Here is a 26,701-nt window from a genome sequence, read left to right as displayed (position 1 = left end):
GAATTTTACTCTTCATGACTTTGTTTCAATAGCTTTTATTATTTTAAGTATTTCATGTAATCTTTTACTTACTACTGGCTTTCATATCCACCTTTTAGGGCAACTCATAGATAGAATTTATCATTTTGATAAGGATGTTAGCTCACATTTGCAGAGCACTTTACCATGAAAATGTACCATTTACCAATCTGCTAAATGCTACATTATCTCATCTAATCTTCAAAACCACTATATGAGGTAGGTGTGTTATCACCACTTTAATACTGAGGAAATAGAGGCTGAGAGACTTTAAATGATTTGGCCAAAGTCACAAAGGTCCAACTATAGATCCAAGAATTTAAACCACTATACTATATAGATGGTAATAAATAAGCAACTTAGAATAATATGTTCACAACATTTCAGTCTTATTTTCTTATTCCTGTAAGTGCTGAAATTATGTATGACAGATAAATATAAAGTGAATCACAGTCTCATGGAAAATTTCCCAATTCATTGATTTTCTAACATACCAGAACATAAAGACACCAAATATACAAGTAGAAAATAATTTAAAAAACAAAAAAAAACTGTAATCTTACCAAAAAAATCAAATTAGAAGTAGAAATACTAGAAAAGTAGTGTTTCTTAGCGTTAACTGATCAACCTCATCTATAACACTGAATAAGAAGCCACGCACACACACAACACATGCAAACACGTCCATGTTAAAAGGAACAAAAAAAGTATATTCCTTCTTGTTACAACAAACTCAAGAAATGAGACTAATGGCTTTGAAGACAGATAAATTCTGTATGGCTGTTATAAAGAAAGATTTTTCAAGGATACCTTTAAATAACATTGTTTTAAAAAGACTTGGAGAACAAATTTGCATAATACAGTCTACATTATTTAGTAAAAGCTAAATAAGCTTAAGATATTTTTTTAAAAACACTTGAGTAGAACTAGTATAAATAGTTCCCCTTTCCCTAAGAACAATTAACACTACATACAGGAGAGAGGAAGGCCCAAAACTTCAGAAAACAAGTATACGTACAAAGATGAAAGGCAATCGGAATCTCGAACAGCAAAATGTTATTTATACCCACTGGTATTCTGGGAGATGTTTAACAACTACTCTGCAGAAGAGAAAAAATCCTGGCTTTTAGTATTTATTGATTTCCATGGTATAAACTACGACTGATTTCAAGTTTTCAAAGCATCATCATTGAATACAGCACGGGGAAGTAACCTCAAGAACACAAATAGTAAAACATAATAAAATAACGAGGAAGTGATGAGTTGAGAATTTACTATGTTTTAAATATAGTTTATTTGTAAATTTATATAATTTCATTTTAACAATGATTGCCAAAATCCTGGATTTAACCATCAACTCCAGGAAGAGCTCATTCCAGCATACCACTGACATACAGTTCCCTTTTTAATTTGCCCAGTCCTTTGTTTCTTTCTCATTTTTCTGTTACACCTTTTTCTGGTGGATTAGCAAGGAAGAAAGCTGCAATATTTTAATCAATCAAGCTCTCTCAATCATTTCTTCTAGGCCTATGTGAATGTCCCCTAAGTCCACTTATTCCTGCGGTTTAGTTAAGCAAGCCCCACCCCTCGTCCCCTAAACATGAGAGGCTGGTAACATTCACTCATATTTTTCTCGTCTTCACCACAGAAAAATGAAAGCAATGGCAAGTTGCATTTGCCGCCAACATACTTCCCCAAAGCTGCTCCTTTGACGTGACAATTTTTGCCTGCATATAAGCTGTTTTTAAGTTTCCTGAAAGACCAGCACAATTTACATTTCTACCAGTATCACTTAAAACCCATGTCACCTGCAGTGCTATGTTATTACTTTCCTCTCTGCCAATCTAACTGGCATAAAGTGCTATTGTATTATTACTTCAGTTTGCATTTCCCTAAAAAGCAGTCTGTCAAAATCTATTGAATTTAGTAATAGAGAATGCTGTTCCAGGAATATAGAATAGTACTTAGATCAACCCTCCTAATAGAAACAACTCCAAATCCAGGATTAAAAAAAAAAAAAAAAAATCTTAAAAACATTAATGAGCTGGCAAGGAAAGCTACAAATACTTAGGCCAGAAAATGAGAGAAAGCTGGAAACCCAAAGCAGTAAAGCCAACAACAGTGGTAGGTTTTTGCCTTGAACTAGGATGCCCTCAATGGGCTATGACTTCACTATTAGAAGTTAACTCTCCTCGCCACCACCCCCAGGCAACTTCAAGGAAAATCCACTGAACCCTGACATTGGGTGAGGAAGGCGTGGAAAAGTCACCACTGAACATTTGGAAACACAAACAGAGCACCTGCTGCTTTTGCTATCTGAATTTGTAATTCCAAGGTGGTCTCAAACCCCTAAACTGGCATTCCCACACCCCACCTGTGTCAGAATCCCTGAAGAGCCTATTTAAACGTGGAATGCCGCTGCTCCACCCCCTTCCAAGGTCACAGTAAGTGGGTGGGCCCAATAATCTGTACAACCCGTTCCCAGGCAACAGCGATGCCACACTGCTGGCCTGGGGCCACTGATGTGCTGTCAGGCTCCCAGAAAGAAGCAAACACTTTATGACAAGGGTGGCAACACAGAAAGCAGGATTCCTAGACAGTGCTGGGACAAATGAGTGTCCATATGGGTATCCAAAAACTGGACCCTTACCTTATATACAAAAATCAATTCCTGGAGGATTGACGTCCTAATACAAAAGGCAAAGCTATTATATTTTTTAAAACCTGGGAGAAGGGGAGAGTTTAGAAAATAGGAAAAAAATGATAAATGTAACATTAAATAAGTGACTTCTGTTTACCAAGTCTTCGTTAGAAATGAATGTCTGGAATTTGCTTTAAAATATTTCAGGGGAAAAAAGGGGGGGAAGAGAGATGATAAAGTATGACAACAATGTTGATAAATGTTAAATCTGAGAAATGATGGTTTATTATACTATTTTTCTCAACCTTTCTGTATAGTTTTCCTTTTACTCTCACAAAGCATTAAGGTGGGAGAAGAAATTTAGAACTTACTCAACTGACAAAAAAGTAGAATACAGAATATATGAAGAGCTCCTACATATCACTAAGAAGACAAATGACAGAAAAATAAGCAAAAGACACAGGCACTTGAAAATGTTTATGAACAGTAAGTCAGCAACATGGAAAAGAAAATTATGATCTCACTGAAATATCATTTCTTACCCACCAAAATGGCAAAAATTAGGAAGTCTGACAGAAGGTAGGGAGGATACAGAATAACTGAACTATAAATTCACCGCTAGTGGGTACTGAAACTGGTTTAATCACTTCAGGAAACACTATGGTACTCTTCTCCACTAAGGCAAAGATTTCTCTCCTACCTGAGAGCAGTGGTCTTAAAATAGAGGGTACCCCAAGGCTTTCCAAAGCATCAATTTTCACATAGTCAACTTCAGAATGTGCCTTTTCTTATACTTACTTGAAAGTGGTATAGGTTCTCCTTCCCTCTATCTCCCATTTCACGTGCCTTTCTTACACTTTATTTTTATGCTATGACATTTTTATGTCAGTGTTATTTTTGATCAACTGTTGGAAACTGCAATATTTAACATCTAGAGCTTGATGGCAATGTAAAATTTTTAATGAAATTAAAATATATTTAAAATGTATGAAACCATAAATACATTTTATACATATATACACATGCATACATGAAGAAGAGTATGACAAAGTGATTAATGAAGACTTTTAAATACAAAAATGTGCTCCTCTGGGATAAAATTCTATGGGGGAAATTGAATAGAAATAGGATTTCAAGATGGAAAAGGAACAATGCAAAATTTCTAACATTTATAGACTAGCCTGTTCATGGATGTTTTAAAAGATACCAGCAAATCTCAAAACACTGGAGTATTTTATATTTATATTCTACTGGATACATTTAAAAGAGCAATATACCCCATGTTTATGGCAGCATTATCTATTAATAGCTGAACTATGGAAACAGCCCAAGCATCTACTGACTGATGAACGGATAAAGATGTGACGCACACACAGACACACACACACACACGAATATTACTCAGCCATCAAAAAGAAATTTTGCCATTTGCAATGACATGGATGGAGCAAGAGAGTACAATGCTAAGAAAAATAAGTCAGAGAAAGACAAATGCCATAAGATTTCCCTCATGTGGAATTTAAGAAACAAAACAAGCAAAGGGGGTTAAAAAAAAAAAAAAGAGAGAGAGGCAAACCAAGAACAGTTTTACTATAGAGAACAAGCTGATGGTTACCAGAGGGGAGGGAGGCGGGGGTGACTTAAATAGGTGATGGGGATTAAGGAGTGTACTTGTGATGAGCACAGGGTATAGTACAATATAGTAATTTAACCCTTTCATATACTGTACACCTAAAACTAATATAACACTGTATGTTAACTAGTTGGAATTAGAATAAAAACTTAAAAAAAAAAAACTATAGTGCGATATCACCTCACACCTGTAAAAATGGCTAAAATCAAACATACAAGTGTTGGCAAGGATGTGGAGAAAAAGGAACCCTTGTGCACTGTTGGTGAGAAAGTTAACTGGTGCAGCCAATGTGAAAAACAGTATGAGGTTCCTCAAAAACTTAAAAATAGCATTACTATATGATCCAGTAATTCTACTACTGGGTATTTGCCGAAAGAATATAAAAACACTAATTTGAAAAGATATTTGCACCCCTATGTTTACTGCAGCATTATTTACAACAGTCAAATTATGGAAGCAGCCCAGGCATCCATTGATAGATGAATGGATAAAGAAGTCATGGTATGTATATACACAATGGAATATATTACTCAGCCATAAAAAAGAATGAAATCTTGCCATTTGCAACAACATGGATGGATCTAGAGGGTATAATGCTAAGTGAAATAAGCCAGTCAGAGAAAGACAAATACCATATGATTTCACTCATATATGGAATTTTAAGAAACAAAAGGGGGACACCTGGGTGGCGCAGTCAGTTAAGCAGCAGACTCTTGGTTTTGGCTCAGGTCACGATCTCACAGCAGTCATGGGATGGAGCCCCACGTCAGGTTCCGTGCTCAGTGCAGAGTCAGCTTCACATTCTTTCTTCCTCCCTTTTACCCCTCCCCGCTCGCACTTGTTCTCTCTCTCACAAAAGAAATAAATCTTAAGAAAAAAAAAAAAAGAAACGAGAACAAGGGAAAAAAAGAGACAAACCAAAAAATGGACTCTTAACTATAGAGAACAAACTGATGGTTACCAGAGGGAGGTGTGGGGCGGTGGGAATGAGTGCAACAGGTGAAGGGATTAAGAGTACACTTATTGTGACGAGCACTGAGTATAGAATTGTTATATCACTCTATTGTACACCTGAAACTAATATAACACTGTATGTTAATTATATTGGAATTAAAATTATATAACAAAAAAGAGGCATATATTTTAAAACATCATATTTTTAATATTTCTGAGATTACATACTTGAAACTATTTAAACATGATAAAAAAATGTCAACTTAAAAATGTGCAAGGAGGTAGATAGCTTAACAAAATTATTTTGGGGATAAAAAAGCAAAAATGATTGAAGCCCACTGCCCCAGAATACTTGTGTACACATACACCAGGAGTCATGAATAAAAATGTTCATGGCAGCATTGTTGTTGTTTTTTTTTTAAAGATTTTATTTATTTATTTGACAGAGAGAGCACAAGGAGGGGGAGCAGCAGGAAGAGGAAGAAGCAGGCTCCCTGCTGAGCAAGGAGCCCGATGCAGGCCTCCATCCCACCCAGGACCCTGAGATCATGACCTGAGCCGAAGGCAGATACTTGACCAACTGAGCCACCCAGGCACCCCTCATGGCAGCATTGTTTACAATAATAAAAAACTGGAAACACGACCAATTCTATCAACAATAAAAATGGATAAATTGTGGTATTCATTCAATGGAATGAATAAAAATAAAGAGGAATACGCTATAGCTACAGACAGTAACATAAGTGAAATATACAAATAATGTAACATATTTGCAATGACTCCATTAATATAATGTTGAAAACCAAGCCTATTGCCTGAGCATATTAACTGTTTAGGGATGCATAACTGAGTGGTAAAGCTATAGAAGTAGGGAAAATATTAAGTAAGGAGAATACAATAGAAGGGCATAGAGGGAGATTTTAAGAAACCATGGATGTTCTATTTTAGCATCGATGGTGGTACACGAAAATTCACTTTATTAGTCTTTAAGATGTATATGTGTTTTATATACTATTCTGTATGTAAAATATATTTCATAACAAAAACAATTTTTAAGAATTACCCTTTGATCCAGCAATCCTCACTTGGTAATTTATCCTAGCAATAATGCTATCAGTATACAAAGAATAGAAAAAGATTTTTACTTCTGTTTGTAGTAGCAAAAACTGACCATCAATAAAAACAGCTGAATTTGTCCAATATCCCTATCACGGCCTATCAAGCCGTTATTAAAAGGAATTTGTACACTTCTTGAGGAATTTTTACAGTATTTCAAGTAAGAAAAGATGCAGACAAGCACTCATAATATAATCCCATTTTTGTAAAACAGTGACCACAAAATCCCTCTCTGTGTGTATATATTGTATTCCTGCACAGCACAAAGGTTCAGAAGATAAATACTGGGTTAGTTTATCTGGCAGGTAAAGGTGTGGGTGGGGGGATAAAAAGGGAAAGAAAGTCCCCCCAAAATTAGGTGAGAACATATATACATGTATAAAGACATGCACTGACTAGTGTGCCAAAGTGCCATGATTTATTTATCACAGGGAGTGGATTTTCAAGTAGTTTTTTTATTTTGTTACACTTTTATGTGTTATTTCAAGATTTAATAATAGTATACATTATTTTATAGTCAGGAAGCACCAAGGTAGATATTGTCATTTTAGGCAAAGTATTTCTGGGCTCTGGAATAACAATATGCCAATTGGTAACATCTATACAGAAAGAGCCGTGGGTGGTCAGTTTACAAAGCAGAGACTAAGTCACATACTGCACCAGGAAAGCTTTTCCCAAGGTGTATGCTATAATCAGTGCTTCTCACGTAGCAATGTGCATACAAATCACCTGGACATTTTTAAAATGCAGAATCTGTTTCCATAAATCTGGGGTGGGGCCTGAAATCGTTCTCTAAGAAGCTCCTAAGTGAAGTTAATACCATTGGTCCAGAGACTGAACTTCGATTAGCAAGGTGGTAAGCACTTGGAATGCACCAGGCCCTGTACTAGGCACTTTTGGAACTATTATATCATTTAATCTTTATTACAATCTTCTGAAGCAGGTTTAATCACTTCCATCTACAATAGGTTTTGCTCCTTGGGGCTAAAGGGCTAATGGCATATACCCAGAGTCAGACAGACTTGCGTCGTAAATCTGAGCTCTGGAATTATGAGTAATGGTAGCACAAGAATTTTAATAGTAGCCGTGATGATGAAACCACTACCAATTCTTTTCTGTTTATAGAAGTTACCTGTGTATTACTGCAAATACAATACTTGAGAAAACAGAAAGCAGTATTCCTACCTGCCAGAGACAACCAACTTTTAGTATATGGATGAATACCTCCTGGTCTTTTTTCTCATTACACATATATACACTCAATTTGGTAACAAAATACCAAAACAAATCCCCTATCACTTTTATAATCATTTGTTTCCAAGCTATCTCTCCACTAGACTATGTGCTTTTTGGGAACAAATATTGTTTTTCACCTTTGCATTCTCAGTACCAGAAAGCCTACCTAGCCTACCGCAGCAGGCATTAAGTATTTAATGACCAAGTAAAGCAACAAAGAAAAATCAGAGAGACTATATATGATGGTAAGAGAACAAGTTTCCGCCATGCTCACTTTTAAAGTCAGTTAAAACACAAAAGAATATCTAGGCTTTGTTGTGCTGCCTTTGCTTGTAAAGTCCATTATCACATTTTCATATATAGTATAAGGAATATTCTTCTCTAGTCCCTGCTATAGATAACACCACCTTTTAAAATGTCTTAAGACAAAAAAAAAAAAATCTAAAATGTCTTAAGACATTAAGTATGTTCATACAAAGCAAAAGCAAGAATAATGTCAGTGGGATGGTAGACAATTTGATACTCAACAGATCTCAAATTTTTGTGGAGTAAGCTTGTCAAATTTCCCAAATTCCTCTATAGCTCCTGACTCTCAGAGGAAAATTGTTTTCAGAACACCAAGGAAATGATGCTGAGAGCACAAGTTCACCACCACCCCTGAAAAAAGTGAAACCACCTCCTTCTTTGAACAAGCAACAGCAGGTACCTTTCTACAAGAACCATTATGACTCCCTTTAGTGCACTAGCCTACAAAAGGACACTCTCTAGGCTGCTGACCTAATCATTTGTTCTTATACAGTAAATTTAATTACCTTTTTGGAATCTGTAATAATGGAATTTGCCTGTACTAGTATATTCAAATCAAAAACATGGACATGTTTGGTTTTTTTAAAGCCTTATTATTCTATAGTTTATCTTGGAAACTGAAGTCCAAGAAAATGAAAGATGAAGGTCATAAAGCTAGTTTTCTTGACTTCTAAGTAGAACTTGGTCTTACCATTACCAGTGAGTCTTCCAAAAATATTTAATATATCAAAAGTGAATGCAGCTAACTGTGCCCCAGACTGCTTTTAGGAATTTTTACTAGCTTTTTAAAAGCACTCTTCCCCAAAGTGGTGCATACACATACATATGTATGTGTGCACACACGTACATACACACATACGGAATATTACTCAGCCATAAAAAAGAATAAGATCTTGCCGTTTGCAACATGGATGGACTTGGGTATTATGCTAAGTGAAATAAGTCAGACAGAAAAAGACAAATACCATATGATTTCATTTACATGTGGAATCTAAAAAACAAAACAAACGAGCAGAAAAACAAAAATAGACTTTTAAATGCAGAGAGTTGGTGGCTGCCAAAGGGAAGGTGGATAGGGGGATGGATGAAATAGATAAAAGGGATTAAGAGGTACCAACTTCCAGTTATAAAATAAAGTTGTGGTGAGGCGCCTGGTTTGGCTCGGTCGGTAGAGCGTGTGACTTGTGATCTCGGGGTCACGAATTTGAGTCCCACGTCAGGGGCAGAGTTTACTTAAAAATAAAAAAAATAGTCATGGGATGAAAAGTACAACACAGGATATATAGTCAACGATATTGTAATAGTGTTGTACGGTAACAGATGGTGACTATGTTTTCCGTGGTGAGCACTGAATAATGTACAGAACTGCTGAATCCTTATGCTGTACACCTGAAACTAATATAACACTGGACATGACTGCTGACTCATTTATACTTCTTAGACTTGTATGAAAACAAAAACATGTTATAGGCAAAAAGAAAATTATGCCTGGCCATTATCTATTTAATTTTTAAAAAGATTTAGACTAAAGCAAAAGTTCCAACTCTTGAATTTTTGTTCAACCACTTATCTATATTCCATGGACAAGTAAAAATTTTCCTCATACTTGGAAATACTGATCCTAAAAATAAACTTCTCGGAACTTTGTCCTTCTCCTGACAATTGACAATTTGCAAATAAATCAACCACTATATCCCACTTTGCTATAGTGAATACCGTCTAAAACATTTAATATCATCTAAAAACTTTCCCAGATAATTTAAAAATTAAAGAACAAAGTAGGAATTAATTTAAGCATTAATTTTTAAATAAAGGTTTATCTTGTATCTGAAATATTCACACAATCACACCTTCTACTACGTATCCATCATTAAACACTTTGTATATTCTTAGTTTCAGTGTGCACACATTAACAGTATTGTATGGTAATCGAGAGGGAGTAGCATGAAAGGACAGAGCAGAGAAATGGGAGCAGCAAGAAAAAATTTCATTAATCTTTCCAATGTCTCCCATTTCTAACTTACTTTACAATTACCCCAAATATGAAAGAGTACATGTTGTATGACTCCATTTATATAAAGTTCAAGAACAGGCAAAACTAATGATAATAGAAACAGCTAATACTAAGCAGCCTCTTGAAAGTAGGGTGGGAATAACTGTAAAGAAGCATAAGAAAACTTTTTGGGGTGAAGAAAATGTTCTCTATTTTGATAGTATATTACACAGTGTATTGTCAAATGCATTTGCCAAAACTCTTCAAACTGTATGCTTAGGATCTGTGCATTCCAATGTATGAAAATTAATCCTCAACTTCTACAAAAAGGAAAAAAGCAGTTACTTCCTTTCCACAAAGCGGTCAGTTCTCAATGATGATAATTAGAGAAGGCTCAGGAAAAAAAATTTTTAATGGTTTAAAAAAAAAGATTAGAAAAGAATGTGACAATTACCCTGCTTGACGAAAACAGGGTCCATGTCTGTTACATTCACTACTTATCAGCACCTAGCATGTGGCAGAAGCTTAATACTTTTACAAGTTAAATCTAAAGTATAAAAGAACTATACAAAAACATCAGAGAACTGTACCAAAAAAAATAATTTAACTGGACATGAAAAAAATTGTAGACCAATGGTTGTTAATTTAAGGTGATGGAATCTGATGAAAACCATATATTATTCCTCTAAAAAAAATTAACATTAACCACAAAATTTTGTATGTAATTTCAAAAGCTTTATGAACTACCTGAAGTTTATCCTATGAACTCAATGACCAAAACACTGTAAGTGAAGAACGTTTTTCTATAACTAGACTTGACTTTAGTGTTTAAAATGAATAAATATGACAACTCTGCTTTGAATTATTTAAGAGACTATATCAGATTATTACTGCGTTTTTTGTTTACTGTTTTTTTTTTTTTTTCCAATTCTACCAGTTCATTCATTTTTATTGCTTCATAGAAGATTTGGGAAATATTTATTTAACCATCTTTTAGAAAAAGAATTTTTTCTTTTCTTTCTTTTTTTTTTTTTTTAAGTAAACTCTACCCCCATGTGGGGTTTGAACTCATGGCTCTGACATCAAGAGTTGCATGCTCTACCGACTGAGCCAGCCAGGTGCCCGGAAAAAGAATTTCTAACTTTCTTTTAGAAACAATAGCCAATACATAACACTTACTCTATTTTTTTCCAGTTTGATATCATTTTTTCCCTCTCATAATGATAACTCATTATGAATGCAAAACCACTTCATTTTCCTTAAAAAATGGGATACTGAAGAGTTATCATGGTGTGGTAGGCAGAATAATGGCCCTCCAAACATGTCTATAGCCTATTTCCTGGAACCACATTAGGTTACATGGCAAAGTGGAATTAAGGTTGCTAGTCACTCATCTTAAAATAGAGAGATTATCCTAGATTACCTGGGTAGGCCCAACTCAATCACAAGGGTCCTTAAAATGTGGAAGTGGGGCAGAAGAGTTAAAACTAGAGAGAGGTCAGTGTGAGAAAACTTGGCCCAATGTTGCTCCCCCTTTGAAGACAGAGGAAGGGGTGCAGGTGGTCTCTGGATGCTGGAAAAAGACAAGGAAACAGGTACTCCCTTAGAACCTCCAGAAGCAGCCTATAAACACCTTGATTTCAGCCCAGTGAGACCCATTTTTGTACTGCTGGCCTCCATAACTATACTACATATGCCCTGTTTTAAGTCACTAGATTGGGGGGCACCTGGGTGCTCAGTCATTAAGCGTCTGCCTTCAGCTCAGGTCATGATCCGAAGGTCCTGGGATCAAGCCCCACGGTGGCCTCCCAGCTCCGCGGGAAGCCTGCTTCTCCCTCTCCCACTCCCCCTGCTTGTGTTCCCTCTCTTGCTGTGTTTCTGTCAAATAAATAAAATCTTAAAAAAAAAAAAAAAGTCACTAGATTGGTAGTACTTTGTCACAACATCCATAGGAAACTAATACACATGGTGAAATGAAAACAAAACATTGATGTGATTCAGAGTCATAATGATTTATACAGCTTAAAAAAGCCAAATTTCTTAACATTTCAGAGGCTCAGTTTTCTCATTTAGAAAATGAAAATTATGTTCTCTGTGTATTGCAAAGTGTTACCTGAAAACACAGAGTATGTAAATATGCTTTTATAAACTGTAAAATATCTACAGATGTGAACCAGTAATATTATCACACAAGATAACATTCATGCTGGGATATTAAGATTTATTTAATACATATATATATATATATATATAACTAAGAGTTCTATAAACAAGGCTTCATTGATATTTATTGAAACTATGTATTTCTGAAATTTTTAGGCCAAAAAAAATTAATATTTAAATTTCTAAGAAATCACTTCAATGGTTAAAAAAAAAAATTTAAGTAAGCTCTACACCCAATGTGGGGCTTGAACTCACAACCCCAAGATCAAGAGTTGAACTCAACCCACTGAGCCAGCCAGGAGACACTTCAACGGTAAAATTTTAAATACAAGAACTAAATCTTCTACTACAAACTTCTATATTCCATGAAGAACACATCATATATCAATTTATAAAGATACTAAACATATAATAAGTTATTAGAATAGAGAATTTAATATTTATAGAATTATGTCACTTGGAGTTATGGTCAATTTTAAATCACCTTTAATAAAACAGAAGAGGAATGATCTGGATAAATCCATTCACAGAATTTTTTTTTAATTAGTTATTACTTTTGGACTTCTCCCACCATACTGCCACAATAAATATTCTCTTCTTCCCATTCTTCATTACTCTGAAAGAGTTCAAATGTTCCCCCAAAATGGGACAGACACAACTGGGGGCTTATATAATTTAAATCCCTCTGAAACTAGATCCAATATATCTGAGACAGCTAAAAATCACCTTAAAAAATCTTGCCATTAATAAAGGCCCCCTTTTTTTTTTTAAAGATTTTATTTATTCATTTGACAGAGAGAGCAGAAGTAAGGGGAGCAGCAGGCAGAGGGAGAGGGAGAAGCAGGCTCCCCCACTGAGCAGGGAGCCTGATGATGTGGGGCTCGATCCCAGGACCCCAGGATCGTGAACTGAGCCGAAGGCAGACGCTTAACCGACTGAGCTACCCAGGTTCCCAAAAGGCCCTTTCTTCTTTATAGGAAGCAACAGACTTTTAAATAGCATTTTAATAATTTAAATTCATAACCCTGCACCATTAGAATTGACACAATCTAATTCATAAAAATTTAATCTTGTAAGTCAATAACCTGGGAGGAAATATTTAAAATACATAAACAACCAAAGACTAATCTGTAGAATATATAATGAACTACAAATCAATATAAAATAGATAACCAAAAAATAGACAAATTCAACGAGTAGGCAATTCAAAAAAGAAATATACACAGCTAATAATAAACACATGGAAAGATGCTTATTTTCACTAGCAATCATGAAATGCAAATCAAAATTTTTCATCAAGTGAAATGGAGGAAAAAATAACATCTAACAGCAAAGTTATGGAAAATTTAGTATTGTCATATAATGGTGCAAAATAGATTAGCAGTGCCTCTGAGGTGGATATCTATTAAAATCAGTTATCTATTCAATATCTATTAAAAATTAAAGTGTTGATACCATTCAACCAGAAAATCCTACTTCTAGGTTATCTGTTGTATAATAAAGAATTTGTCTGGTCTTTGTTGCTGGGTTCCTGGCACAGAGCTTCTAAAACCCTTGGAATTTCCTGAGTGATAAGAATGTCTTCACTATTCATGAGCCCCCTGGGATCACATGTGACTTTATGCTACTAAAACAATTCAGAATAGAGGCTAGTCACCAGAAAGACCAGTCCTAAGAGTAAAAAAGCTTGAGGGGTGATGAGACAGGCCAACCTCCAGGAAGGAGAGGGAGTCAGAGACTGAGTCCAACCATATGGCCAATTTTTAACCACCCATATCTACGTAATAAAACCCAAATAAAAAGTCTGGACACCTAGGCTTTGGGAAGCTTTCTAGTTCGTGAACACACGGTTGTGCCAGGAGGGTGACACAGCCTGATTCCATAAGGAGAAGGCAGGAAAGCACTGTGTTCAGGATCCTCTCAGACCTCACACTGTGTCTCTTCATTTGGCTGGTCCTACTTTATATCCGTTATAATAAAACTATAATCCCGAGTACACCATTTTCTTGAGTCCTATGAGTTATTCTAGTGAATTATCAAACCTGAGAAGTCATGGGACCTTTCCTCACACCCCCATTCCTCCAAATTTGTAGTCATTTGATCAGAAATTCAGGCAGCCAAGGAACCCCAAAATGTAGCTAAAGCTGAAATGAGGACAGTCTTCTCAGGACAGTGCCCTTAAACCTGTGGAATCTGACACTAATTCCAGATGGCTGGTGTCATAGTAGTGCCTATATGAGAAAATCTGTACATATGCATATATTGATAAAGATGTTTTTTACAACACTGAAAAGTGTAAACATCCTAAATGCTTACCAACAGAAGAATGGTTAAATAAACTACAGTACATGCATATTATGGAATAGTAAGTAAGCAGTTAAAGAGAAGAGTTACACTTATATGTCCTTCCACATTAAAAACTCCTAAACCCATTGAAGAGAAAAAAGCAGATTTTAGAAGAATATAGTACGACCATGTTCTTGTCAACAATAAGTATCGCAAAATCTCATAAAAATCAAACTGCTTTTCTCTGTAAGTATGTAAATCAATTTATCAAAAAATTACAAAGTACACATACATAAAAATGATAATAGTGACATCTGGGAGTGAATGGGATCATCAGAGAAGGAGTGAAAGTGACTTTCATTTATCTGAATTGTTGAAATTTCGTAGAAATGGATTCATATTTCTTAGGCAATTAGGGGAAAAAAAGAGGACTTCCAGTTAAAGACAATTGCTTGAATACATTTATCAGACTCCCCTCAGTTCAAACATCTTACTAAAAGCATTAAAAATTTTTTTTTTTTTAAGGAATTAAGCCTATAAAAGTATAGATGGGGAAAAAGGGATATCGTTAGACTACGGAAAGAAAATGAGTGGTAACTTTCATTGCAGAATTAGGAAAGCAGAAAAGCAAGCTGATTTACGTGAGGCACAAGAGAGAAAAATTCACTGCAAGTCTCTTTCCAGTTATCCTCCCTGATTCCCAGCAACTAGGCAGCTGTTCCGCCCCCAGGCTGGCATTAGACTGGAGGCTTGTTATTCGGAGAAAGCAAGTTTCTGGACTTGGGGATAACAGGAATAAAGACAGAAGTACCTATTGATAATGAATATGGGAATTAAATGAAAGTACCACATTGAGTGTTAACACTCCTGGCTTTCTTCTCACTCTGCTCCTAGAATAGAGGTATAAAATAGTACATCCTCCAGGCAAAAAAAAAAAAAAAAAAGAGAGAGAGAGAAAAGCCACTCTGGAAAATATGACCAATCCAAAAAAAAAAAAAAAAAAAAAAAGACAATAAAATTCTTAGGAATTTCCCAATTCCTAAGAAAAGGGGCCCAGACAGATAACCCTGCATGCACACACAGCTTCCAATGAGAATGAGTGAGTGGTGACCAGCCAACGATCACCAAACATTTGAAGAGAGAACCTAATGAAAGACTGAAGCCAAGCAAAGAGAAAAAGCAACTGGGAAGAAACTGAGTAATTGGGAGGGGGAAATAAAGCATACGCATACACAAAAACACATATCATTAATATTCTTAGAAAAAGATGTACCCACAAAAGAACAAAACGTATGAAAAAATTCACAATTAAAAAAAAAGCTCTTGGAAATTAGATTACAGAAATAAACAAAAGTCAAGTAAAGAGAAGATAAAAGTTGGGGAAAAAACTCCCATAAAAAGAACCAAAAACAAAGATAAAAAAAGAGAAAAAAGATAAAGCAAAGGATCACTCTAAGTATCCAACACTGAAATGAGAAAAGAAAATGGCAGAAAAAATAATCACAGAAATAATTCCAAAAAACTACCCAAAATGAAAGAGTTAGCAAGTTGAAAGGGCCTATCAAATATGCAGTGCAGAGTGGATGAACACAGATCCATCCCAAGATCTATAATATTGTTTTTCCATTGTATTTCTATCATTTGCAACTGAAAAAAGTCTTAAGACTCTATGACCACAATGCAATACTTCTAGGTTACACTAGAAATAACAAGAGGGTAGCAAAACAATGGTAAATTTACCAAAGATGTTAAAGTCACTTTAATGTAACTCCTAGGTTTAAAAAAAAAAAAATCTTAGCTAACAAAATTATTCCTCAAGAGTGTTCGTTTACTTAATGACAATACAAATACTAAGTATCGAAAGCTATAGGAAATGACTATATGTACCAAGGAGTAATCATCGCCTTAATGCTTTTATCATTAAAAAAGAACAAAAGAAAAATAAAATGAACTAAGAAGCTAAGAGAGGGGCCCCTCTCGCTAGCTCAGTCAATACAGCATGCAACTCTTGATCTCAAGGCCGTGAGTTCAAGCCCCCCATTAGGTGTAGAGCTTACTTTAAAAAAAAAAAAAAAAAAAAAAGGAAAAAAAAGCTAGAAGGGCACAATTAACTTTACAAAATGAGAAAGAAAATAAGAGATAAGAGCAGTACTGATGAAATTTAAAAAAAATAAAGTGGTAAAATTTATCATTCAAACCAAAAGCTGGCTCTCTGAAATGAATTACATGTAACAACTCATTATGTATAGTACATGGTTTCTTTGTTCTATTTTTCTCAGCTCACATGTATACAAATAAATTTATTATCAGACTAATCATAATTTCAACAAAAATTAGGATATACAAGATGGTCAGAATTTATTAAATTCAAATGATGGAATATACTTATTCTTTTTTGATACACTAAATTTACTATAAAAAAAAAAAGCACTAAATAATGACTGATAGATATTACTCAAAATGCATCTACCAACCTGCTTTGTATTTGTTTTTAAGTATTAAAAACCTCACTAGAGTTTTCATGGGGAGAAAAAAAAATTTAAATACTCCTGAAATTATACTTTGCTTGAAGAAGTTGCCCTTTCTAAAGGGCAATTCAGCAATAAAGATCAAATGCCTTGAACAATGCATATCTTTGGTTCTAACAATCCCACACCTCTGATAAATTTTTAAGAACTGGAGAAACATAAACATTTGCATGCCAGGATTTTGACAGCACTAATACATAATAGCACCCAACTGCAAATAAACCATATAAACCCCGCCTCCCCTTTCACTCTCACTCCTCCGACAGCTCATCCAGTTGGCTCCATCTTCCAAGAACAGGACATCCAGAGTGTGGCCACTCCTCACCACCTTCAGTGCCACCACCCTGGTCCAAGCCACTGTTATCTTTTGCCCTGATTTTTAACTCCTTGCTTGACTCTTGCCCTCTAGTGTCCACTCTCACACTGTGGCCAGAGTAATCCTTTAAAGGCCCAAGGCCGGTTACGTCAATCTTCTGCTCAAAAAACTCTCAAATGCTGGGATGCCTGGGTGGCTCACTCAGTTAATCGTCTGCCTTCGGCTCAGGTCATGATCCCAGGGTCCTGGGATCCCGCATCGGGCTCCTTGCTCAGCAGGGAGCCTGCTTCTCCCTCTGCCTGCCCCTTCCCCTGCTTGCGCGCGCGCATGCACGCACAGACTCTTTCTCTCTCTCTGACAAATAAATAAAATCTTTAAAAAACAAAACTCTCAAATGCCTCTCCATCTCTCTCTAAAACAAAAGTCAAAAAACCAGGTCAGTGGTTACAAGGCATTTTATGATTCTGCCCCATCCCACTCCTCTCTCCCCTCATCTACAACCCTCTGCATTCCAACTACACTGGTTTCACAGCTTTTCTCACCAAAACACGTCAGGTACATTCATTCCTCAGGGCCTTTCTAGTTAACCATTCCTTCTGCCTGGGTTATGTTTTTCCTTTAGAGATCCCTCATGGCTTGCTCCCTTCCCTCTGCTTGTATGTCAACCTTGTCAGTGAAGTTATCTCCAAAACACTATTTAACATAGGGACAAGTCTCCACCCCACAATCTCTACCCACCTTTCCACTCCATTTTTCCCTGTCACATTCAACACCCACTGACACACTATTTTTACTTGTTTACTTTCTTCCTCAAGTAGGATAGAAGGTCCATGAAAGCAGGGATATGTGTTTTATTTCTTCAGTTCTGTATCCTTAGGACCGTACATGGCAAAGTGGGTCCTCATTAAATACTTACTGAGTGAATTTTGGAACACTGAGCAGTCATTAAAAACCATGTCATAAAAAAATTCAATGTCATGGAAGAAACTAATGAAGTGGAAAGAGCATGTCATCAAAGAATATCTAACCCATGGATAAAAGAAGAGCTCACAAGAGAAATTAGATAGTATTTTTAACTGCATGTTAACAAAACCACTTCAAAATTTGTGGGATTCAGCTAAAGCAATTCTCAGAGGGAAATCTGTAGCTTTAAAATTTTACATTAGAACATCACAAAAGTTTAAAATGAAAAGAATATATAGGATGAATGTTCCAAATTTTATTTCTGGCAGTAAGATTACAAGTGATTTGGGGTGCCTGGGTGGCTCAGATGGTTAAGCATCTGCCTTCGGCTCAGGTCATGATTCCAGGGTCCTGGGATCGAGCCCCACATCAGGCTCCTGGCTCAGCAGGGAGCCTGCTTCTCCTTCTCCCTCTGCCTCTCTCCCTGCTCATGCTCTCTCTCTCTCTCTCTCTGTGTCTCAAATGAATAAATAAAATCTTTAAAAAAAAAAAAAAAAGATTACAAGTTATTTGTTATTTGTGTGTGTGTGTTTTTCAGTATTTTCTGCATTTTAGTTTTCTCTAATGAACATGTATTATTTTTATGATTTAAAAAAAAAAAATTTCCATCAACTTTTCCTTGGGTTCAATTCTAATCACTGTTCTCCTACTCTGCTTGTCTCTTAAAATTCTTGCTCCCCAGGATTCCATGCCTGCTCCTCAATTTATATTCATCCCTTATTAATCCTATCTATTTTTTGGCTTCACTTAAAATCTGCTAATTGACTATTTCTCAGTTTTTGGTAATGTCCTAAATTACTGATGTATATTTCCAACTGCTTAAAGGATGCTTCTAGATGGAAGCCCCATAGCCACTCAAAATTTAACAGGCTTGAAGGAACTCATTTCCTAAAATTTTTTCTTTCCTTTTTTATTTTTTAATATTGGTTAATGACATCACTGTGCACCCAGGTTCTTAATCCTATCAGTTTTACCTTAGAAATCTCACTCAAGTCCAACTTTTCCTCTCCTCCACCAAAGCTATAATTTCAATTTAGGCACCTTCCATCAATTATAGTCTAAAAGAATCCTAGCTTATCTTCCTGCTATCTCTCCCCTCCTAACAAGCAATTTAATCATGAGTAGCAGTGCTCTAACAGTGTCACAGGCCGAGCACTGCACTCCTCAGGAAGGCTGCCACCCATATCAACTATGACCATAGGGGTGCCTACTTTAAAACTTGGTTAAGTAAAACAAAGGTACATCACCATAAAATCCTCAACAAATGGTCCAAATCGATTTTTCTAGTTTCATGTTCTCATCAGTCGTCCTTACACCCTACAACCCAGACATTTAACTTTTCAATATGCCCTATCAAAATCCAAGGCTTTTGTGGATTCTTCCTTAGTCTGCAGTGTCCTCCCCCCAAAAGACTGCTAAATCCTTACAGTTCACACGTTACCTGCCTCTATGAAGTATTCCTTACTTGAAACAAGGATACCTTACAAAGCATTTTGTTAAGAGTCCTATTATAGCACTTGTTACAATGTATAATAATCTTAAATTCAACTGAGACCTGAGCAAGCACAGGAGAAGCCTTGTTTGTACCCCTGAAAACTACAATGCCAGTCCCTTAAAAAAAAAATTCATGTTTACTAAAGCAACATTTACCACATACATTATTACAACTTTTCTAAAGTAAATGAAAAATGAGTTTAAAAATAAAGTTAGAACAGTTGCATGTTTAACTGGTCAACCTAAGTCTACAATCAATGTGGTAAACTTTAGGATGGCCACACATGATCCCTGCCTTCTGAAATTTACACCTGTCATTCCCTCCCCTTGAGTCTAACAGACCTGTGACTTGCTTCCAACCAGTGCCAGCAGCAAAGCAATGAGCTGTATGTGATTACATGTACATATTTATGTAAGAGCGTATGTAGCACCAGCTCACCTCGCTAGACTGTCTCCTTTGCTGGCTCTGAAGCAGCAAGATATCATGTGCTTAGCAACTATGAGGAAACGAATTCTGCCAACAACTTGAGGCGGCTTGAAAATAGACCCTTCCCCAATTGAGTCTCTAAATAACAACCCAGTCCTGGCATACTTTTATTGCAGTCTCGCAGAGGACCCAAGCTAAAATGAACCCAGACTCCTTACCCATAAAAACTGAGATAATAGATATGTTTTGTTTTGGACAGCAAAATGTATAGTAATTTGTTAATAAGGAGAATAGAAAACTTATAAAATCAGAACCTACGGTATTTCTGAACCCTTTACTGTTTACACAAAAGACATGTCTTCCCCAATTTCTAAACACTTAAACAAGGGTAGAACAAACTTAACTCATTAGTTAATACCAGTCAAATACATGCACAATTAAAACATTTAAGAAGTACTCTGCTACATAAAACTATTCCTATACTTTTTTTTAACCCATTTGCTAATATACTCAATCATACATATACCCAGCATATGCAGTAAGTATAACGTTAAGGGAATTCTCCTTATAAACCCAGAATAATCAATATTTTAAAAGCTCGTACCTAATTAACAGTACTGGTAACCAAAAAACAAATAAGAACCCACTTACTGGTTACCAGGCTAAGCAATCAAATTGGAGGGGGCTGGGGACTTGCTGGAGGCACTATCCTTAGGACAAGGACTGGCTTTTCAACTAGCAAAGCATCAGAAGTACTCAGGTCAGGCACCTTTCATATCAGATGATGCCCAGTGCAACACAAACCAATCCTTCCTCCAGCCCACCTTCTACCCTGCAGACAAGAGAACTTTCAGGGAAAAAAAATTGTAAAATAAAGCTGGAGGTGGAAGAAGCGGGGAAAAGAGAATTTTCAAAATATTCCCAAAGCAGAAACTTCCAGGACAGAGCCCACTCTTTAGCATAACAAAGCATACAACACCAAGTATCTCCTATAGTGTTTAAAGATATGTGGGATTACAAGTGAGAAACATTAACCGCCAGAGTTGTTCTTTTGGGCAGTGACAAGGGTGGTAGCTAGAAGTGTAATTTTTCTTAGGAAGAGGCAGGTATTTCTCTTCTGCCATACCGCATAAAGGTTTTCAAATGAATAAAAGAAAATTCAGAAACAGGAAGTAGATTAATCACAATAACCCAAATTCAAATATTTTGGCACTAGATACTGGTAAGAAGGGATGACTGAGAATGATTCAGTAACAATTAATGGAGATAATTCACTACCTTAAAAACCTGCATCTTTCCTGAAAATTAGGAGAAATAAATCTGTCTAGAAATACAGATTTCATTTAACATATTCCATTTTAAGAGATAACCCACACTCCTTCAACATAAGGAATCATGTTTCCTAAGTAACAGAAGGCGCCTGAATTGGAGTCAGACTACTGAAACCTCAAGGACACAACAGACCCAAACAAACTCAAGCCAATTAGGAGAAGAACGAAAGCAACTGAGTACCACCAGTTAACTGTCTAGATTAACTCATTTTACATTTTCACTTCTAGGCTCATGGGTAGGTTATAAGGGAAGCCCACACTATATTTCCAGAAATAATCTCCATTCACTGGTATATTTTATAGTCCTTTTTCAAATATCTTCCCTATCCTTGCTGGATCATTAAAGACTATTCTACCACCCATAATAACTGATTTTATGAACATTAGCAACTTGGTAGTGGAAAAAATGTACACATAAAATAAAGCCAAAAAAAATCCTAAAATACCACCAAGGCTTTTAAATATTAGCCTATATATATCACTAAAGGCCTGTTTTAAAACAAAGGTGATAGACAAGAGAAGGCTTCTGTTCACTTTAATAGTATTAGACTCAGCAGTCCAAAAGAAGTAACAAAAATAAGAAAAACCGTTCAGTTCTAGGAAATTTCTGTAAACTAAAATATTCTGGATTAAGCACCTCTCTTCTGGTTCTCTCCAGAGAGAAGTGAATAAGAATGTATTTAGCTAAAATACATACTCAAAACATAAAACTAACACAGAAAACCTCATTCAATTTGGTAATTCATTATGATGAAACTACTAACAATTCAATTTGCTAGACTACTATTTAAAAAAAGAAAGAAGTGGTATATTGTTTAGGTTTTTTATAAATTACATGACAGCCCAAAAGAGAATGACAATTTTGCATCTTATTAGTACCATATTTTCTTATTACAAAATAGTAACACAAATATCAATTAAAGTAAGTTTTACAAAATTACAGCAAAACTTCCCACTAATTCAAAAATAATTCCTTTTCTCAATTTTCAGAGGGAATTACTTCATATATGCCCAAACATTTACACAATTTGTAACTGAAGAAATACTATAATACATACTAAGAAATTAAATCAATGCGAAGTATAATCAAGTGTAATTTTTTACAGTAAGATTCATCATCTGAAAATAAATATAAAGTAAGATTCATCATCTGGCTTCCTAAATCTCAGGAGGAGGAGAAATATGCTCTATTAAGTTCCCCTGATAAACCTACCCACTGAAACAGAAGTAAAAATCTCAGTAAAGCAAATGCCAGTAGAAAGATGTGTTTTTACGTTAAGTGTACTCCATCTCCCCGTGTCAACTAGGATTTAAGGTACTGGCATATTGATTTGTTCCTATCATATAATGGGAACAAGTAATTTCTCTGATCCCCTTCCACGCTCTCTCCAGTTTTTTACCTGAACTACCAAACACAGACTATTTGACTGTTTTCTCAAATTTCAGAAAAATGATACATAACTAGAATCATTCTAAGAGCATATGAGAAAAAAGTTAATCAGCTGGCCTACAATAGCTGCCTTAGGACATTAGGGCTCTATTCTCTGCAGAGACCTGGTTAAGAAAGGCTGCCCCAAGTTCCATAGTATCACTGTGCTATTAGGCCCCAATCATCCTAACCCTGAAAGTACAAAAAGAACTAAGCGCACAGAACTAGGAACTTAAGTAAAAAAAAAAGATAAATTTGCTTTGCTTCTACTTTTATGAACCAGGTCTTTGTTATTTGCTAATTTACTATGAATTAAAAACCTAAGTGTCAACTATTTGCCCCCTGCTCTGAATGGAAGGTATTTATTTTCAGAAAATAAACCCATACAGATATACTAACTCTTTGTTAAAGGAAATTATTAGCCCTTTAAGTAATCAGTATATTTGAAATAAGATATTAATTTGACAAACTTCTTCTTACTCCTTTAGCGAACTTTTAAATACATCTTTTGACAATTGCTAAATGCAAATTTTCACTTTAAAAACCAGCTTATCCTTTATTCTTGCACTAATCTCCCATTCTCAAGAAAGTGTCTTTCATGGGGGCGCCTGGGTGGCTCAGTCGTTAAGCGTCTGCCTTCAGCTCAGGTCATGATCCCAGCGTCCTGGGATCAAGCCCCGTGTCTGGCTCCCTGCTCTGCAGGAAGCCTGCTTCTCCCTCTCCCACTCTCCCTGTTTGTGTTCCCTCTCTCGCTGTCTCTTTCTCTGTCAAATAAATAAAATAATCTCAAAAAAAAAAAAAAACTGTCTTTCATTATTCCTCAGTGTAGTGGCTACAGCTGTGTTAACTAAGATCAAACGAACCTTCAACTGTGTTAATTATGATCAAATCACAGTAAGGAAAGCACTAGTTCTTTTTCTCAAAAATTAAAGTTTTTTAGTGGCCCAATTTTAGTAAATACCAATATTGCTATTTCCGTAGCAAAATTATAACTAAAGTAGTTAAGAGTTGTTCTATACTGAATGTGCAAAGCAGCATTAAAAACATGAAAAAAACTAAACATGACATTCCCATTCTCAATATGCTAACATGAATATTGATAGTACAGAATATTAGAACAGATAAATTACATTACTGAACATTCCACTTCACCAACTCAAATTTCTCGCATATATAAACATATGAAAAAAAGGGCCACAAAAATGGAGGGAATGGTTTCCTCAGTTTCAGCTGTGCTCACTTGTGAATTTATGTAATATAATGCAGTGACATGGGAATGTTTATCTTCTATAAGTCGGCCTCTCTAACCAGATTAAACTTCCAATTTCTTCTCATGAACTGCGAAGGAAGAGGTGTCTTGATTCGTTTAGGATATTAACCGTTTTGAGGTAAAGTAAATCACTACTGAACATAACTGAAGAGGCCAAATTCAGTTTCCTCAGATCAAGTGCACCCTTCCTGTTTCTACATAAAAGCACATCATATTGCTATTAAAAATTTCCACTTATCACAAGTGACTTTTCCTGAACTCGTAGTCAACACTGCTTTTCAAAAGCACCTATGCTTTTACTGCATCTTTTAGGCAGAGTTCCCGTAAGAAACTGCTTTCAATTTTTAAAATGCCCTGTCCAAATTAAGAGGGGCTCACATTCACCATTTTTCTAAAGTAGCAGTTCACTGGGGTCAAAAATACATTTTTCCATCACACATTCAACCAATTAAACTGTATGCAGTAGGTGGGGCTGTTTACATAGACTTAAGGATTACAGTTTTATATTAACAGTCCAACGGAGATAACTCCCTCCTTTTTCAAATACTCATATGTTCCTTTGAGACCCTCTGACTCTTGGCCTTTAAAAAACGCTCACCACTTGAGTCCCCAGTTAGAACTACGTTTGGCCACCGGTCTCCTGACTTCCTGATACTAAAAGCTACAAGCACGAGGGCTGTTGCATCGGTTTGTTGCAGAAACAATCTTCGCTCCATTCACCCCAAGGGGAAAACAAGGGCTTCCTCTACTGGGCCCCCACTGTGAGGCGGGGGGTACCCCCGGTGTCTAAAAACCAAAGCCCAGGGAGTAGCGGGAGCGGCGCGGCCGGGGTTAAGGGGCGGCTTTCCTCCCCAGAGGGGCGAGCCGGCCGGGCCGCGCGGCAGAGCCGCGGCGCTCAGGCTGAAGGAGAAAAGGAGAAGGGTAAACCCCAGCGCGGCCCTGGCGCACGTGCGGCCCGCGAGAGGCAGGGAACCGGGGAGCCGGGGAGGGGAGGAAGCCGTACCTCCAAACATGTGCGGCGAGAGGTGAGCTGGTAAAGAGCCGATCACCAGGCGCGGCCCGCCGGAGCCCCCGCCCGCCGGCCGGTCTCTGCTGCCGCCGCCGTCCTCGGGGCTGCTGTGCACCGAGTCCTGCGAGCCGTACGGGCCGCTGCTGCTATTGGGGATGCTGAAGGAGGACTGCGCCGCGCGGGCCGCCGACGCCACGCTCCCCACGGCCCCGCCGAGGGAGCGACTGCGCGGGGCCGCCGAGGCCGCCGCGGCGCCGCCGGAGGCGCTGGGCTGGTGCGCGCCGGGCACCTGAGCCGGAAACCTCCCCGCGGCCGCGGCCCGCGCCCCGGTGCCGCCGCCGCCGCCCGCGGTCCCATTGGTCCCTCCGCTGCTGCTGGAAGGTAGATCCGAGCCCGAGTAGGCGCGGGTGCGGCCGTTAGCAGCGGCCGGGCCGCTCTGCTTGGCGCCCATGGCCGCCCTGCCCCGGGCCGGGCCCGCGCGCGGCGCCCCGAGCGCCGGGAGGGCGGGAGCGAGCGCACGAGCGAGCGGGCAGGGCCGAGGCGCCGCGGCCGGCGCAAGGAGAAGCCCGCACGTCCAGGGCCGCCGCCCGGCGCCCCTAAGGGCGGTCGGCGCCCGGCGCGCTCTTGTGTTGGGGGCGGCGGGCGCGACCGGCGGCCTGCGGGAGGTCGCGGGAAACGAGGAGAGGAGAGGAAGGAGGTCGGGCTGCGGCGGACGCCACTCGCTAGCTCCGGCGGGAGGGGCGGCTCAGGTGGTTGTGCGGCTGCCGCTGGTTTCGGTTCTGGTGCGCCGCGACGGGTCGCTGCCGCTCTCTGCCGTCGTCGCCGCTCTCTGCGCCCCGGGCCTCGGTACCGCCTCCTCCCGGGCGGCCGCAGCTACCGCGGCCATCCTCCGGCTCCCACGGCGGCTCGTGGGTGAGTGGGAGGCACCCGCCCAGACTCCGCCGGGGCCACCTTCCCTCCTCCCCCAGCCACCCAGCTGTTATTAACGGAGAAAGTGGAAAAACGGGTGGCGCGTGAGGGGAGGGAGGGGCGGCGCGCGCTTCCCGGCAACCGTCGCCCCACTCCCCCCTGCGAAGGAGGGGCGGGGGGGAGGTTCTGGGCCACGAAGGTGGGGGTGCCCAGTAGGGGAGGAGGTTCCCCGGCCCTCGCACCGGAAGGCCGAGGAGCAGCACGGCTCCAAAGTGTACCCGGACTCGGGTGTTTGGGTCGCAGGCGGTTGCCCCACCCCCCCCTCGCGCCGCCCGGCGGATTGGCTTCCGCCGGCCCGGCCCCGCCTCCCCCGGCCGCGGCCTTCCCGCCCCGGCCCCGCCTCGCCAAGGTACAGCGGTGTGGTAGGTGCCGCCACCCGTGGACTCGGTGATGGACAGGTCGTCGGCCCCGCCCCCTCCTCCTGGACGCGCCCCCTCCTCCACCGCGGGGCCTAAGCGGATTGGAGGGACGGAGCCCCTCGGGGCGCCAACCAGAAGGCGGCCTCTCCTCTCGCACGTGGCCCTGGGACCCTGGATTAGACCGCGTCTCCAAACTTCACGTTTTCCCAGCTAGGGCTGGGAATGGCTGTGTCCTGAGCCTCCAGTTTGGGTGGGTGTTA

The 26,701-nt window shown here is 38.6% G+C and overlaps 1 protein-coding gene across 6 annotated transcripts in view; it reads right to left on the bottom strand.

Annotated features, from left to right (window-relative positions):
• The window catches only part of ZNRF2 (zinc and ring finger 2), a 140,667-nt gene extending 114,340 nt beyond the window's left edge, over positions 1-26,327 (bottom strand). For 5 of the 6 annotated variants that reach the window (XR_013442806.1, XR_013442807.1, XR_013442804.1 and 2 more), the window contains exon 1: positions 25,108-26,314. Coding sequence is in view for 1 of the 6 variants with exons in the window: in XM_036074475.2 (XP_035930368.2) it covers positions 25,108-25,564 (457 nt within the window). In the remaining 5 variants the exon portion in view is untranslated. Of the gene's footprint in view, positions 1-25,107 lie in introns of all 6 variants that reach the window. The other variant, XR_013442808.1, reaches the window with a different exon arrangement.
• Positions 26,328-26,701: the final 374 nt, after the last annotated feature.

This window comes from Halichoerus grypus, chromosome 12, assembly GCF_964656455.1.
Source record: "Halichoerus grypus chromosome 12, mHalGry1.hap1.1, whole genome shotgun sequence".
NCBI classification, from domain to species: domain Eukaryota; kingdom Metazoa; phylum Chordata; class Mammalia; order Carnivora; family Phocidae; genus Halichoerus; species Halichoerus grypus.
Note: the sequence above shows the minus strand (reverse complement) of the source record. Positions and strands in the feature narration are given on the sequence as shown.